At 38.5% G+C, this 16913-nt stretch overlaps 3 protein-coding genes across 5 annotated transcripts in view; 1 reads left to right on the top strand and 2 right to left on the bottom strand.

The window, feature by feature from the left end:
- Positions 1 to 2709: 2709 nt before the first annotated feature.
- LOC109088026 (protein YIPF3) lies at positions 2710 to 7264 on the bottom strand. Its single transcript, XM_042736345.1, has 9 exons — positions 6869 to 7264; positions 6349 to 6558; positions 6162 to 6268; positions 6039 to 6084; positions 5195 to 5287; positions 4978 to 5109; positions 4784 to 4897; positions 4567 to 4690; positions 2710 to 3692 (listed from the first exon to the last, which is right to left on the bottom strand). The coding sequence occupies exons 1-9, from the start codon at positions 6938 to 6940 to the stop codon at positions 3562 to 3564; spliced, it is 1029 nt and encodes a 342-aa protein (XP_042592279.1). The 5' UTR covers positions 6941 to 7264; the 3' UTR covers positions 2710 to 3561.
- Positions 7265 to 7365: 101 nt separating this feature from the next.
- On the top strand, positions 7366 to 16203 carry LOC109100594 (nuclear receptor coactivator 4-like). Of its 3 annotated transcripts, none has more exons than XM_019114034.2 (10): positions 7366 to 7520; positions 10434 to 10560; positions 11267 to 11407; positions 11672 to 11760; positions 11992 to 12100; positions 12757 to 12828; positions 12915 to 13046; positions 13228 to 14193; positions 14818 to 14910; positions 15010 to 16203. In XM_019114034.2, the coding sequence occupies exons 2-10, from the start codon at positions 10435 to 10437 to the stop codon at positions 15013 to 15015; spliced, it is 1734 nt and encodes a 577-aa protein (XP_018969579.1). In that variant the 5' UTR covers positions 7366 to 7520; position 10434; the 3' UTR covers positions 15016 to 16203. The 3 variants fall into 3 exon arrangements, with proteins under 3 accessions (XP_018969579.1, XP_042592277.1, XP_042592278.1); XM_042736343.1 differs by lacking the exon at positions 7366 to 7520 and adding an exon at positions 8629 to 8783; XM_042736344.1 differs by lacking the exon at positions 7366 to 7520 and adding an exon at positions 9418 to 9439.
- Positions 16204 to 16361: 158 nt separating this feature from the next.
- LOC109088027 (mitochondrial import inner membrane translocase subunit Tim23-like) overlaps positions 16362 to 16913 on the bottom strand; it is a 5961-nt gene continuing 5409 nt past the window's right edge. The window contains exon 7 of the mRNA XM_019102203.2: positions 16362 to 16913. This exon is cut by the window's right edge and continues 103 nt beyond it. Coding sequence (XP_018957748.1) covers positions 16904 to 16913 — 10 coding nt within the window. The 3' untranslated portion in view covers positions 16362 to 16903.

Raw genomic sequence — 16913 nt, 5'->3', positions numbered from 1 at the left:
ATGTCTTGCAAAACATATATGCAATGCAATACGATGACGATTGAGCTATACATGTAAATAAATATTTCTCAAAAGCCTGACGTGTCATATTTGATACTCCTATTTTAGCATGATTTTTCCAAAAATTATGTATAATCAAGTTGCTTCAGTCCAGAAGTGTTCATACTTTATAAAAATCAGATCATTTAGAAGCCTTAGAAACTTGTGTATCAAATAAGGTTTTATAATATACTTTATCTTATTGATTCTTGCCTGAATGTGTGTCAGTGTTATTGTATTCACTTGTTACCAAACAGCTACTATAAAAATATATCAAAACTTTGTTGTTAGCCATTGTTTATATACATGCACAAATAATAGTCATCCAATCGCAGCTCTGTGGCACAGGTAGGTCTTACGAATAATATATCGAATGGATCCAAACACAGAACTGATCCAAATGAATGTCACACGAATAATATATCGAATGGATCCAAACTAACATCAACAGTCTCTTCTCTCAGCAACAGTCTGAGGATGTGAGGGTGGATGGTATAACCAGTTGTACCCAGAGCGTGTCTGGTTGCATGGCCTTATCTGTGTGAAAGCAGGGAAACGTGAGCCCTGAATGAAACAAACACAATTAATTCCTAATGCAGCCCAGTGTATGGACTCACCTTAACTTACCCTGATCATCGCAGTCAACCAGAACACCATCTAAAAACAAAAAGAAAGTCTGGTGCATCTAAAAATTTAAATGCAAAAGGTGAGTTGCATGTTCCGAGTAAACATGTAAAGTTTTAAATAAGGACTGGGATTTAAAAAATGTGATGCCTAGAACCCCTGATGATAGCTGGTCTCTAGCTCATTTTATTATTATTATTATTGTTAAGTCTTGCTATTTCTCATTTTGATGCTGGGTTTAGGATGGGGCTGAAGATGCGGACAGGCTCTGAGCTCTCTGATTTGGCAGGCACACGTGAGGGCCTAGTGTTCCCTGTCAGGATCATATTCATCCAACCCTGCGTTTAATCCAGAGTGCTTTTTCTAGACTGGATGCACTATAATGGCCTGCATGGAGAAGAAAAGCAAGACAATTTTCCACATTGACAGTCTTTAACATCCTAGTATTTTTATCTTTATCAGTATAATGAGAACATTAAAATGAACACTACACACTACAAAAATCTAGAACTGAATATACAGTATGACAGCATAGTTTCCCACTCTGACTTTTACAATATACCTCACACCTGAAATCAGTAACTGAGCCACTCTCCTGTACCTCTCCAATCTAGATCATGTCTAATTAATTCATGCTGTAACATCTGCTCCAACGTTGTCCGTTTAGTTGGATACGGGTCAGACACTGGCTAATCAGATCACTGCATTCTGCACACATTTTTAGAAAAGGTGGGTTAGTCGTGACACTAATGTTGGAACAAATGCCATCCTTTGCCCTCAAAACAGCCTTAATTCTTCTTGGCATAGATTTAACACGGTGCTGGAAGCCTTACAGATTTTGATCTATCGACATGATACACTTTCAAAAAAAAAAAAAAAAAAAAAAAAAAAAAAAAAAGGTACAAAAGCTGTCACATTGGCAGTACCTTTTAGGAACTTATATGCATCTTTAAGGTACCAATATGGACTCTTTAGGTACAAAGGTGTGCCTTTTGAAAAGGTACCGCCCCAGTGACAGCTTTTGTACCTTTTTTTTCTGATAGTGTAGCATCATGCATCATGCAGTTTTATCAGCTGCACATTCATGATGTGAATCTCCCGTTCCACCACATCCCAATGGTGCTCTGTTGGACTGAGATCTGGTGACTGTGAAAGCCATTTATAGATTCAACTCATTGTCATGTTCAAGAAACCAGTTTGAGAAATGTTGAGCTTTGTGACATTTCCTGCTGGAAGTAGCCATTAAGATGGGTACACTGTGGTCATAAGAGGAAAGACGTGATTAGCAACTGTACTCAGGAGGCTGTGGAATTTGCTCAGTTGTAACTAAAGAGCCCCAAGTGTGCCAAAAAAGTATCCCCCACACCATTACACCATCAGCAGCCTGAACCATTGATACAAGGCAGCGTGGATCCATGCTTTCATGTTGTTTAGGCCAAATTATGACACTACCATCTGAATTTCACAGCAAAAATCTAACTCATCAGACCAGGCAACCTTCTTCCAAACTGTCTGTTGTCCAATTTTGATGAGCCTGTGTGAATTTTCACCTCTTCATTGCTGACAGGAATCTAGGAATGATGTTTGAGACCACTGCTATAAACCCTAGAGATGTTTGTGCACAAAAATCTCAGCAGATCAGCAATTTCTGAAATCAGACCATGCCATGTTCAAAGTCACTTGAATCAGCTTTCTTCCTCATTACGATGCTTTCTTTGATCTTCAACAGATTGTCTTGAGCATGTCCACATGCCTAAATGCATTGAGTTGCTATGAGATTGGCTCATTAGATATTTGCATTAATGACAATTGAACAGGTGTACCTAATAAACCTATTTAAAGTGGCCGGAGAGTGTATATGAACCATGAATATTCCTACAGTTCACTGACTTCTATAAAACAATTTACAGTATGTTCATCTCAGAGCAGCTTTCAGTAAGTCACATCAAATCATATGAAGTATTAACCATGTTTAGGTTTAGCAAAATGTTACTGTTCAGAGCATCAGCTACTGTTCTGTGCTCTATTAATACAAAATACTGTAGGTATTGTTTAATGGCTTTAATTGGAGTCCGAGTTTTAAACATCACAAATAAGGACAACAGCGTTTCTTTATTTTCTCTTTACAAGAACCCTTTAAATAAGAAGCTCACATGTAAAAGACAACATAATGAGAGAGCAGGAAACCCTCACTCCCAACCATAGCTTTAAATAGCAGGAATCAGACTGCACCACAATGGCTGGTTAAATATAGATTAGGGAAAAAAAATTGCATGCACCAAAACAATCTTTCTCATCTTCAAATAACATATCATTGCATTTCTGTATTTCTATGCACTTCGCCTTCCGATCAAGATTTCTCTATCGAATCTTGATAAAGACTTCTTTTGCAACTGTGAAAATATCTAAAAACTATTTATGCAACAAGATCTAAAAACAGAAGTGTTGTGTGATGTCACTCAGTAAGGGAGACAACCAGTGCACTCTCACAGAGCGCAAACATCCAGCTGCATTTAATGTCAACAGGGTTTCTTTAGAATAATTATTAGTATCAGCATCCTTAAGGAATCCATACATATTCTGAATAAACCATTCTAATATTAGCAGGTCTGTACATGACTGTAACCATCAGCAAAAAATGAGTAAGGCAAGTGTAGAGTAAATGGGATAGTGTGTCTCATAATAACAGGAGCCAAAATTAAGTGAAGCCGTCTAGACCTAAGAACATCCTTTTAGTTCTGTATGACAGCGTCAAGAACAACATATGAGATACAAACTGAGCTCAGGCCCAAGGTGCTCAACAGAGACTGCCCCATGATTTTGTTTTACCCTGACCCTACATATATATACACTAGCCTCACTGGACTGTGTGAGCAATCCCAGAAGACAAATACATAATCACTGTGACTGTACAACTGCAGCTATTGACTTGATGGTGGCATTTACAACAGCATTTGCAACAACAGGAACATCTCTGGCCACTCTCTGGATGGGTGGGATGTTGGGTCCTTCCAAGGTATCCAGAATACCTGCAAACAGAAAAACACAGCAAAATCTTGACTGTAAGTACAGTAGCCTGATAGCATAGGCTATTGATAGTCCCTCATTGACTTTTAGACATTTCACAATTTTTGAGGGGAACTTGGTACTGACACTAAAAGGTCATACCAGTTAGACTTGCAATGTGTGACAAATGTTGCAATCGCAGCGGTTATATTTGTGCTTATATCAGTGGATAGGATTGCTTTACATTATTTAAATAGAAGGCAACAAATATATGTAGAGTAATGCAGATACTGCTCAACCACAGGTAAGGATTACAAGTCAGACAAATTAAAGTTTTCCAACTGGCCTCATTCTGATGGGCTAAAAATAAAAAGGACCAAAAACACATACCGTCTCTAAAATTAGATTTCAGAGGGAATTTCAATTACTAAAGGTCACAATAATGCCTTGAAGACAATCTCTTTCATCACACTCCTAGAATGATATATATTACATTTACTATATATTACAAAGAGTGTGCTGCAGATATAAAGTAGTAATACTGCAATTAATAATGCAATTTTTATTTGGACATTAACATTTAAACTAATTTACTCATGATAAGACAATTACTTTCTTTTGCATCATCACTCAAAAATACTAATGCATGTCTCTGCATGCATGTATTAAAATGTTTTGCATAAAAATGTGTATGCAAATATTGCCGTTTATTTCTATGTATTGTTATTTTAGTGCATATGCATGAATAATAATGCACAAACATAATATGTTTCCTTGTGTTCATTTAACAATGAAAAGTGTGGATTTTTTTGTGATTTATATTTACTCAGTTTTAATAGTGTTTTTGTTCTTCATGGAATCAAAAGGTCAAATTTATTTTGTTTTGCTGCATCTTACCTTCGAGCATCTTATGGTAAGCAAAGTGCAGGTAGAGCAGAAAGAGCATGTGAAGAGCAGCCAGGGTCCCACACAAGATGAGGCGAGGAGTCTGACCAACAGTACGGGAAATCAGCACAGCCACCTGTGAGAAAGACAACAAAGCAATGAAGGCACAGCTGGATATAGTGACTACACATACATATATGATCTTAGCCCTCGTTCATTCTTCCTTTACCATGCGTAGAGTAGAGAGTCCTCCGATCACCAGCCAGAGAATGTAGAAGAGCGAGTGGAAGTGGACATTGTAAGTGATGAAAAGGACCATACAGTGGCCAAAGAGACCGTAACCCTGAAAACAAAGATCATATGAACCCTAGCATGACGTGAGCATGTCATATACAATCTTCATGGGTAATGCGAGGTACTTACGAGCAAAGACAACATCTGCAGCATGGTAATCTGAGCGTTGCACAGGTAAGCAAGGAAATAGATGAATGAGGACACTCCCAGCCAGTATCCAAAACAGGTTCCAATGGCAGTCCCCATCAGCGTACCCTCTCTCTGTTTCAACAAACAATAAAATAAGATTCTATCATTATCACAATTTTGGATGACATTTCTCACTGACGCAGACGAACCCGCTTACAATGACAGTTCCTGATGTCTTCATGCCATGGAGCAGAATAGCCACCATCGTGAACACCAGCATCATTGGTCCATACAGCTCTCCAGCAACTTTCTGGGTTTAAAAGATGAGGAAAAGCATATTTTTATAAATCTGTGCTGTCCAGTGGGTTGAGTAACACAGTTTTGTCCCATTTTTGGCTTTTCAAAAAGCTCAAAACTAAAATATCCCGTGAGACAAAATACAAGTACACAGATTAAAACTGAATAACCCTACAAAGCTTGCAATACAAAATAAATAAACATATTTGTTTACACACTAAATCTCCTAATAATTAATTAGATGATATCACTTTTTAAATGCTTAGTTTTACGACCAAAGCTCTTTAGATTTAATAGTGGGGATCAAAACATAATGCAATGTGATATAATGATGATACAGAGTGATCAAAAGCCTTTTTTTCTAAAAAAAAAATTGATAATCAAGTAAAAAGTTGCTTCAGTCCAGTAGGTGTTCAACTTGAAATAATAATACTAATAATATAACAGTTATTTCTATATGTTTACTTTAAATATCAGTACAAATTTCTACAGCAATAAGACATGTACCACAATTTTTTTTTTTTATTATACTAAAAGACCTTAGAGTATAAACTCTCAGTCAGATCCCAGAAAAGAAGTTTTCCAGCAAAGTTTTGATTAAGTTGATCATTTAGAGGCCTTAGAAATGTGTGTTTCAAATACAATACAGCGGGCTTTAGAAGAATAATAATATTGATCTCCCTCGCTCAAAGACGCCAGACCCCTGCCCTCATCAATGCTTTCTGTTCCTTAATGCTTACAACTAAAATGATGAAGTGTCTCACCTGTGGAAAGTTGATCATTCGGACTGGGATCAAGGATTCGACCAACCTGTGGATCAAGCAGTTGCTTAACTGAGTCAGCCGACACTGAGAAGGCGCTGTTAGAAAGCCTGACGTGCATCTTACCTGTTTCTGACTTGATTAGGCTCCACGTCAAAGTACGGCCGGAGAATGTCAATATTGGCGTACAGATTAAATGCTTTTGAGGCCTGTCTTTTTCCTGCCTGCCATACCTGTGCGGATACGAGATATATCAGTACTCTCATCTACACAAAGCTACAGGAAATGTGAATCATGTGTCACACGAGCTCACCTCATCGGCCACCTGTCTGCCCAGTTGTCCCTTCAAGCCCTTCATCCCGAGAAACTCCCCATACTCTCCGTTGTCCTCCTCCGTAGCTGCGGCCTCGGCTGTCACCTCCTCCTCCTCCTTCATACGCTGATGCATCTCTCCCATATCCTCAAAGCTGGAACCAGAGGTGTCGTCCATATTCTCCATGTCTATCACCGCCGAACCGCTGCCCTGGGGTCAGCCACAGTCTTATTTATTTATTTATTTAATCATGAAGCCAATTGCACATTTGTAATATGTTAGAGAATGCAATTATGTAGCATGCAGGACATTTTAATTTTGTGCTAATATGTTTACTAAAAACTGTGATATATGGTGAATGCTAAACTAAATAATAATGTTGTTTACCACGACAGTTTTGAGCTTATTATGAAATGAACACTAGAGCAAGTGAAACACTAAGCTTTATTAACAGTAAATAATGTGTGTATTCCAGAAGTTGTATTAGAGTAATAATAATGATGATGATGATGATGGTTACCTGGATGATGTTGTCATCAAAACTGCCCCATGGTTCCGTGTTCGTGTTTGTGCCGCCTTGTGACGCCGACATTGTTTTGCGCTAACAGGTACTAGAATACAGTCAGAGTAATTTCAGGATGCTGCTGTCTATAGTTTGACTCTGGCGCTCATTGTAGTTTAGCATTAAAAAGGTTTACGCGGATTATTTTGCCAGCTGTAAAGCGCTGGGGTAAAATCTCGACGTATCGTCGAGGAACTGTCTGACGCCACTTCCGCTAAACGCGCAGATAAAACTTCCGCATTTGATCAGTCTTGGAATACGAGTCTTATATTCTTCCAGTATTTTCACATTAACTCGAGTTTAACCACATAGGTATTAATTACATACAAAACCTTGCCGTTTTATAGCACGTATAATATCATGTCATGTCAAAATAAAAGTCGTGTGACGTGTGCTCGCGTGCTGTAAATCAGTGAAGGTTTTTACTGGCCACTAGATGGTAGCACTACGTTTGAGAGCGTAGTAGTATCGCGAGATCATGGTCTCGCGTGATTTGCAAAACAGCCCCGCTGGTAGCGTAGCGCATGAGGGGACGCGGCACTGCCTTCTCGCAGAAGCCTATTATATTAACATCCCATTTGTTTCCATACAAGGTTACCAGCTAGTCCAGGTATGTATACATCGAGTCTCTACAATGACATATTTGTTTTGAGAAATAATTTCACTTTTAGCTAATGCGGCGTCGGATGTGAATCTGGGTTAGTGGAGGTGAGTGCACCAGCTCACTATATTTGTAAAATATCGGGCCTTCTTCTGTATTGTTACGATTATATATTTAAGTATACTTCATCTGAGAATCGTTTTAATGACAAGTCTTTAAAAAGTGTATTTTTTCTTTTCATGAGTTGATCGTTCACTGTGTCCTCGGCAATGTGGCACATAAAGGGGGCTACAGACGGGCGATCTGTAGGATATATATTTTCAGTGCCCGCGTTAGATATTTAGTTTTGGTTTAATGTAGCTTTTTGTTAATGCGATTTTCACATCTTGATAAAGTGTAAGCTTTGCATGTATTCTAAAGTTGCGTAATATTATCATTGCAAGTAGTTCCAGGTTAGTGAACGTTAGTGGATTGCAGATATAGATAAAAGCATTCATAAAAATCACATGTCATTAAGTTATAAAAACATAAATAGGTAGCTTGAAGACTTTCATTTACATCTAAACATTGCTTCATTCTCAAATAGGTTTTTATTTGTTGACATACACGTTGTCTTTGTGGCATTGTTTATCTTAATTTGGACTGACATTCATGATGTATTTGTTTATACTAGATGTGATGATTTTCACTATAGCATTGATTATCTCTAGTGAATTAACTAATTGATTGAATGTGCCTATAAATGTCAGTTTTGACATTTTCACACACTGAGCTGAAACTAGTGAGACGTATGCCTTTGTAATTCTGCAAACTCTTGGATGAAGTTCAAGTTTTAGGTCTGAAATCAGCATTTTTTGCGGGTATTTTTAAAGTCTATTTAAAGAATGTAAGCATTTAACTAAAGTTCCAGTTCCTCTTTTGATTCCTTGTAAAGCAGAAGTTGCCATGATCAAGCAGGGGGCGCAGTGTTTGTCAGATTGTGGTGTTTCGGGGGCGCTTCTGGAAGTCATCGAGTGCGTTGTATCGCGATCGTGTCGTGAGTCGCGCGCCCCTGTGAGTGGGCCCCCGTGTACGTGCAGAATCCGTCGGCTCGAGTGGAGGCAGATGGAGGCGGCGCTGCTTGTGCCTACGTCTGCAGTGACGTCACTGTGGGCCGAGGAGAAGATAAACTGCGAGAACAATTAGACTTTCATCTAATCACAATAAAGGAGCTCATCGGCACACTTGCATTACATCGACGATCGTTGTTTATCGCGTGATTGACAAGACGAGGTGGGAGCCGAATTTCTACTTTGACTTGACGTTTTAAGTAAACCTAGATTAGATGTAAACGAAAGGGCTTTTTGTATCTGTATCGTTGTATTACTACAAACAGTGAATTCTTAGTAAATACCAGCATGCGTGGCTATTACGAAACGTTACACTAAACTAAAAGTACCATGGTGTTACTATTGGTTTTTGACGTATTAACTTGCATGGTTTTTGACATGCATTATGGCAGTACCATGGTATTTTCTTAAATACTGTGGTATTACAGTATTCTGATATTGCTGTCTAATGCAACCGCTGGCAGTGCCACAGTTACTGTGTTTTATTCAATCTCAGAGAGATCTGATATTTAAGTGTTTTGTTAGTTTAAGTTGTTGTAATTGAAATGTCCAGATATGGTTTTGTTCCTGTTTCTCTGGTTTATAATCCATGCATGCAGTCAGGATGGAAAGCTCTAGATCTGTGCAGAGACTGGCCTTTTGTTCTGTCCACTGCAGATGCTGCTGTTTTTGTGCTCCTCAAAGATGCTTCTGAATTCTGTTATTGGCTGTCATTACATAAAGTTTTTTTTTTTTTTTTTTAAGATTAAAATAATAGCTGTCTGATCGAAGACGCAGCTTGAGAGCTGCACCAAACAGCTCTTCCTGTTCTTCTTATAGGTGTGTGCACTGGTTTTTTTTTTTGTTTTGCACAGATTTTTCAGGAATCTGAGAATGTCGCCCTTGAGATGCTGTCAGCTGTGTATTGAATGATACCTCACGTGTAGCTCTAAGTTTGGCAGAGAGGCTTTGAGTTCACAGGAAAAAGGCCACAGCTGAAGTAGTCGGATACGGGTTTTCTACTACCAGTAAAAGTCTGCACTGTCAAACTCACTTCTAATGAGTATTTTCAACACCAGATTGTAATAACTGTCACTAAAACTATGGAAAAACAATGTTTGTTATGTTTTATACTATACTTTGAACAGTGTTGAGTTCACATAAATGCTGGAAGCAGAAAGTTTTTCTTTCCTTGTATAACTCAAGTTAAAAAAAAAAACCTTCAATCAAAATGCTATTTATTTGAAGGAATTTATCTGCAAATATTTCAAGTAGTTATGCATAATCCTTCGGATCAAAAGGTTTTTAAGATTGTGAGAAACAAAATCGGTCAAGTGTATCTGAACTTTGATTGGTGCTTTATACAACAGAATTTAATTTACAAAATAAAATTTGCTTAAAATAATGGAAATTACATTTAAAGAAATGTTTCCACAATATTTACAAAAAAATCATAAAACTGGATGATAATTGCCCAGCAGGATATTAACTATCAGACCAATTATCACTCGTTCTCAGTCAGACTGTATTTCTTTTATTTTGTTGCTAGAAACGAATTGTCACAAATATTGCCATCATAAACAATTTTTAAATGTAAACAAATTGAAGAGGAAAAACTGAAATGCAATTATGCCGTATTTAAAATAATCATTTACTTATCCTCATGTCGTTCCAATCAGAATCATATTATGATTGTTATTATTTGGAACATCAATGGTATCCCAAAACTGTTTGGTTGATAACCTTTCAAATCTTGGTCATGCTTAGAAGCAGTCCTTTGAGAATAGAGGATGAAGTGATTGACTTCTGGTGTGTTTTGTTTGTTTGTCCGCAGCATGTCATCCGTGGGGCAGAAAGAGAAGGCTGTACTCAGGCAGTGTACTCAGGCCCGGGCCCAGCTGGAGGAGGCCATCGTTGGGGTCATCAAAGCTGAAGTTCAGCTTAGGAGCAACTCCAGAGAGGTGAGAGACGGCGCCTGTCATAAAGAAAAGATATGAAGCACTGGCCTATTTTGAATCTTTTATTTCTATACTTAACTCTTAAATCATGCTTGTGTTATTAACGGTTTAGTGTGACTTCGTTATAAACATCATTTATCTTTTCTAGTGGGTGTGAACACTGACATGCTTCGTAATGTGCTTTAAGTTCATTTAGTGCACAATGAGATGTTATTGTCTTGTTTGTGTTCTAAACATAAGAAAACATCCATGTATATGACATAATTTGTCCCACCTCACAAGCACAGGTAATAATTACTATTTAGATGCAGGTAGTCTAAAAGGAGTAGGGCTTACTTGACCACAGCTAAACAAGTTCAGATGTATTAACAATTGAGAAATTGTCTCAAAAATAGTTTGTAGGCAAGTATATAGGATTTAGACTCATTCACTTAAGCTTCATTGAGAAACCTCATTGGCTTTCCCCATAATCTCTCGAAACAGCTGCATGGATCAGAGTATAATAATGTTTCTCTGTTTTAAATGAATAAGGACTCTGTTTCTATTAGTGTAGACCTCAGATCATTGCAGGCTGTCCTTCAGCGGTTTAGGAGGAGGGACGTCTTATTCACCACAGCAAGAGTTTTAAAAGCTGCTTGGCATCCGAGCGCCTTCATATCAAAGGCAGACGCGTCAGGACTCACACGTATGTGCCTCTGCTTGCTCACAGGTGAAGTCTCAGCTGCACAGCTGTATCAGTAGACATCTGGAGGTCCTTCGCTCTCGTGAGGTCTGGCTGCTGGAGCAGATTGATCTGGTGGAGCAGCTCAAAGGAGAAACTTTACAGCAGCAGCTACAGCAGCTGCATTTGGTGAGCATTTTTACATTTTTGGTTTGAAGAAGTACATGTGATCATTTGTGCACACAGCCATCTGTCAGTCAGGAAAACTGAGCTGTTATTGCGGAAAACTGGTGTTTTTTTGTTTTTTTAAGTATTGACTTACAGTTAAGACTAAAATAAAAGAGTCAGCACAGATACTTTTGATAATTCTGAGAAATGTAATCTGAACATTGAAACTGTTCTGCTTCAGTTACTGTAAAGCTGAAATGATTGTTCTCTCGTGTTTTCTTACAGCTCAAAGGCCACTTTGACATCCTCATTCATCAGCTGGAGTACTCCAATAGTAACGATCTGGCCACCCAGCTCACCAACTGCCTGGAAAAGTAAGAACCAGATGGACTTTTCTAGAATGATTTTGTTTTGTGAATCTGCTCCAGTGTGTTAAATGACTGTTTACATGTCACGATAGTCAACAGAGGTGATGTAGTGGTTTCCCCGTCTTCCTGTGAATCTCCAAACAATCTCCAATGATTTTCAACCACAAAAATGTCTATGTAGATAATGAAAATGTATTGGATAGTAATGGGTTTTAAACTCGTCTTTTGTCACTCCAGGTTTTCTTCTCTCAATCTGACTCCTGACGAGAGCCCAGAGATGAGTTTCCAAGCCGATGCACGCAGCTTGCGCCAAGCCATCACATCCTTTGGGACCATTTCTACCCAGGTTTGTGGAATTGCTGATTTGCAGACTTGGACATGAAGGCTTAAGGTTGTTATAAGATTAATATATTGGGGAAAAAGGATATTTTTTTAATAGTATGGCAAGGACTTAAACTCCAGTAGATCTCAATATTTTCAGCCTTTTATCAATACATATCTCAATATATTTTATTTGAAATTGCTTAAATTCAATTTTGACCAAACCTCAACCATGGCCAAGTAGACTAAAACTGTTTAATGCAAGAACTATAATACAGCAAAAATAATCAAAGCATGTTTTCAAAACTGTTTTCATTAGATGAAAACTTAAAACCATTGAATTATTTGAATACACTGACACTGTCTACACCTGACATCAGTGGTACGACACAAACAGAGCCCAGTATAATCAGCAATACTGTCTAAACTGGATATCAAACAATGCTGTTCCATTTCTGGTGTGCTCCATCAATCATTGATTCTGAACTTTCTTGCACTTTGTTCAGTGCTGTTGTGCCTGGTGTAGACTAATTGAAATTGACTAGTTGACTTTTGACAGGATCACAGTGTAGCTGGGGAGAGCAGAGCGTGTCAGAATACTGTGTGCTCATACCATTGCTAATAATAGACCTGTGCACCCTTACACAAAGCACATGAATTCATAACTCTTCTCTGCTGCAGCACATGGAGGCCTCAAACTCTTCTGAGAGACCATGGCTTCTCCAGGACTGCCCAGTTTCTTGCAAGAAACAGGTTTGTTTTTGATGTTACACAGGGCTTGTGTAGCCTCCTGCGTGTTAATTTGCATCTAAAGTAAAATAACCATCTTGTTTACTTAGAAATTGGATCCTGAATGGGACTCGCCTCTGGCTGAGTGGCTTCTAGGAAACCCTTCAGTAAGCAGCGCTCCTGTAGGACACCACCTCAGCACAAACCTCCAGGACTGGCTGCTTGTTTCCAAGGAATCTCAGGTAAACTGTTATTTTATTTTATTTTATTTTTCATCATGTGATTATAGTCTGATATAAGAGCCGATGTGTGACCCGCTTGTTGAGAACTGTTGAATTATTCACTTGACTGTAGCTAAAGCGCTACTGCTCTTAAATGCATGTCTTTAGAAAATGGCACACTCATTTTACTTCCACTTTACAGGAAGAGCGACAGTTGCCTGTCTTTGACTTCCAAAAAGCTTGGGGCCAGCTTCAAGACCTGGAGTCGTGGCTTCTGAAGGAGAATTTGCCAGTTCGTGAGCGAACCTGCAGCGGAAGCTCAACCTTCTCGATTGAGATGATCGAGGAAAGTGATCTAAATCTGGAGGAGGTGGAAGTGGAAGACCAGCAGGACAAATGGGATGACCCTATTGAGGAAGAAGAACTCAGCAAGTGGCTCTTCAGCCCAAGCCCGGTCAAGCAAGATAAAACCAGCCCGGTGTCAGATGCTGACCGCTTCAAGCAGATCATCAACCCCTTTTACGAGAGCTTCTCCTCCAGTGATTGGCTACAGAAGTCCGACTGCAAATCTTGCTGTGCCACACGTACCACTGCCGTGGAAATCGAAAACCTTGGAAAGCTCAAGTGCCTGAAGACTCCACCCTCATCCGCCTCCAGCACTCCAGTCACCAGTCCAGAACCCATCGAGATGTGGCTTCACAAGACCATCCCTATCGAGACCACCTGCAAAGCCAACGAGACCTGTGCCAGCTACGCTCAATGTGTCTGTGACGACAACTGTGGAAAAGAGGCCCTCAGTGCTTGGCTCCTCAAGAAAGAGGGTCGAGATAAGAATGGTGTTCCTGTCAATAAGAACACCACAAACAAAGCCTCCAGCCAGCAGCAGGAGCAGCAGCAGAAGGTTCAAGCCATCCTAGAGGCGTGGCTGCACCCGAGCAACAGTGCCAAGTCCCCTGCCCTGTCGTCCCTCTCTGCCTGGGTGACCCCGTACCTCAAAACCTCAGACTCTGAGAGCTCTGTCCAGGAGCCTTTGCAGAACTGGCTTTTGCCAGCGATGACGCACATAAGCACAACCACTGAGACGCCAAAGAGCGAGAACATTAAAGAGCAAGACAGCAAAGACATCGAGGAGGACAAATGGCTTCTACGCAAACGGGCCAGTGCACAGGTGAGGCCCAGCACAACGTAAACACATAAATGGGATAGTTTAACCAAAAATTGTCATCAGTTGTCCTCATGCTGTTCCAAGACCCTTTATGACTTTCCAAATGCAAATAAAGACAATTTTAATGAAACCTGAGAGATTTCTGTCCCTCCATCAAAACTTTGGCGCCAAAATGTTCATAAAGATTCTAGAGAGACACAATCACTTTAGATGATTAATAGACTTAATTAAGAACTTTATTCATGTATAAACATTGACCAACACACATATATAGGGCACATCAAATATAGTAAACACAAACTCTTGATTGGATTATTTTTACAAAGTCTTTATGATAGTCGTTTTGGTAGCTTCAACTTTCAATGAAGGAACAGAAATCTCTCAAGTTTCATTAAAAATATCTTCTTTTGTATTTTAATAATAAATGAAAGTCTTAGGTGTATAGAATGACATGAATTGATGCCAGAATTTTTGTTTTTGATTGAACTGTCTCTTTAAGGAACCATTTTAGGTTTCCATCCATAGAACTCGGGTTTAAAAATTTCACTTTTAAAAGTTGCATTTCATACACATTTTTCATATACATATACATACACTTCATAGCACGTTTTCCTGTGGTTTGTCCAGGAAAGGCTGGGCCGACCCACAGTATGTGACCTGTTTTCCTGTATGAAGCTCAGTGGGGACAAAGAGAAGTGGCTACATCAAGCAGTTACACAGGTGAGAAACAATAACATAAATATGAACATAAATATGAAAAAAAAGTAGTCCCATTTTTTGTGTTCAGAGGAAGTCAAACCATTTTCTCTTTTCTTTCAGATATGAATGCAACATCCATTGGCTTTTGAAGATTTGACTCTAGCATTTTTTCATCGCTGATTATTGCACAATATTTCTTTTCTTCACTGCTCTTTAGAGATTCATTCTCTCTGTAATCTTCTTGATTGAAAGGGTGATCTGGACTAAAGGTCCCGTCCAGGAGGCAAGGCTTTTAGTACACCATCACTTGAATCCCTGTCATGTGAATTACTGTCCTTCTGCCCTTTTTTTTTTTTTTTTTTTGGCTTAACGCAGTTAAATTTCAGTAATGTGATTTAGAAATCACGAGGAAATGGACCAGATTGGTGCATACAAAACAAAAACATTTAATTTTCTTTCCTTATGGAGGCAGAGTGGGGGTGGGTGGTGGTTGGGATGAACTGAAATAAAAACATAAATCTATATAAATTTTAATCACGCACAGATACAACATTTTTTTATTATCTTCTAAATCTCAGTCCTGCACATATGGAGGAAAACATGCTCTAAAGCAGAGAATGATTTCCTCCATCATCAGTTCTGAGAATATATATAGAATTTTACTATTTTCTCAAGTATGGAATGAGCTTCCTTTGCCGTTTATTTTACTTTATTATTTCAATGTTTATATTATAAACTTTAGTGGCATATAAAACACCAGCTAATTAGAGAATAACTTCTGTTATTGGAACCTCAAGAAATCTGATAACTCGTGCCTGATATCGAATGTGTAGCAATGCTTGCTGTCAGTCCATCTCCTGTATGTTTGGAAATCAATCCACCAAAGTTCGCCAATTCTGCCGTGTCATGAGCTACAGCAGCCGGTGTTTGTCGTGTGGTCTTTGTGTTAGGCTCAGAGTGTTGGTAAATGTTTAGAATAGAACCACAATAGTTCTTTTTCAATTGAATTGCTCAAATAGTAACCACTAGTACTGCTTATGCAAGACAAGATTTGCAAACTGGTTGAATAATTAAACTGCTTCTTTTAGACAGAAAATTGAATTTCATCATAACGTCGTCTCATGTACCAATCCTTCACTTAGTAATGGACCAATGACTTGGTACATAAATATTAACAGTGCAGAAATCTGTGCACTGCCAGTGTCGGACTGCAGTATTGCGCACGTACACATGTAGGTTGATCGCAAATATTGCTTACATGATCTCTAATGCTTTGATCCCTGTCAACTGAATAAATAAAAGTACATAAAGTCACTGATTTCAAGTTTTTGTTTCTTAACACACAAAATACCAGATATTCTCACAGAAAAAGGAACCTAAACAGAAAAAACAAAATGCCACGGAGTCATTCGAGGGCATATAAACCATTTCAACAACAATCTCAACAGAACACACAAATGAAGAAAGAAACCTGATTTTATAGAACAGATTTATTTAACTTTTAACAGAATTGATAAACATTTCTAGTTACACATACAGTCTGGTGTCCTTTAACACAGTGCTGGTAATGTGATTCACACCAATAATCATTTAATTCTTTCATAATTACCAAATGATATAGCAATGAATTTGAGTAAACACTCATTATCTGTTTCTACTGCAAAGGTTTGTTTCGTTCAAACATGTTTTAAACTCTATTACAGACTGCATTTTTGAAACACTGAAAACAAGCAACGACTTTGGTACTAAAGCCATTATAGGTTATATTTACACACATCTGATAATCTATCAGTTACATTAATGGACACTATCATATGGACAGTTAAGTTAAACTTTTGTCTAAAATAAGTTTTAATAGTTCCAACGATATATTTTTAGGAGATTGTCATTCATTTGAAGCCTCAAAGTGCGGTTTGTTTAAAGTTAATGGACTGAATTTAGAAAGAAACAATCATGTTTGGAATTTTGACAAATTGGTTGTTTGTGGATTCATTTGTCATTCTTGACAGAAGCTTCAGTAGCGG

The sequence above is a fragment of the Cyprinus carpio genome, chromosome B13 (genome assembly GCF_018340385.1).
Source record: "Cyprinus carpio isolate SPL01 chromosome B13, ASM1834038v1, whole genome shotgun sequence".
Classification (NCBI taxonomy): Eukaryota; Metazoa; Chordata; class Actinopteri; order Cypriniformes; family Cyprinidae; genus Cyprinus; species Cyprinus carpio.
Note: the sequence above shows the minus strand (reverse complement) of the source record. Positions and strands in the feature narration are given on the sequence as shown.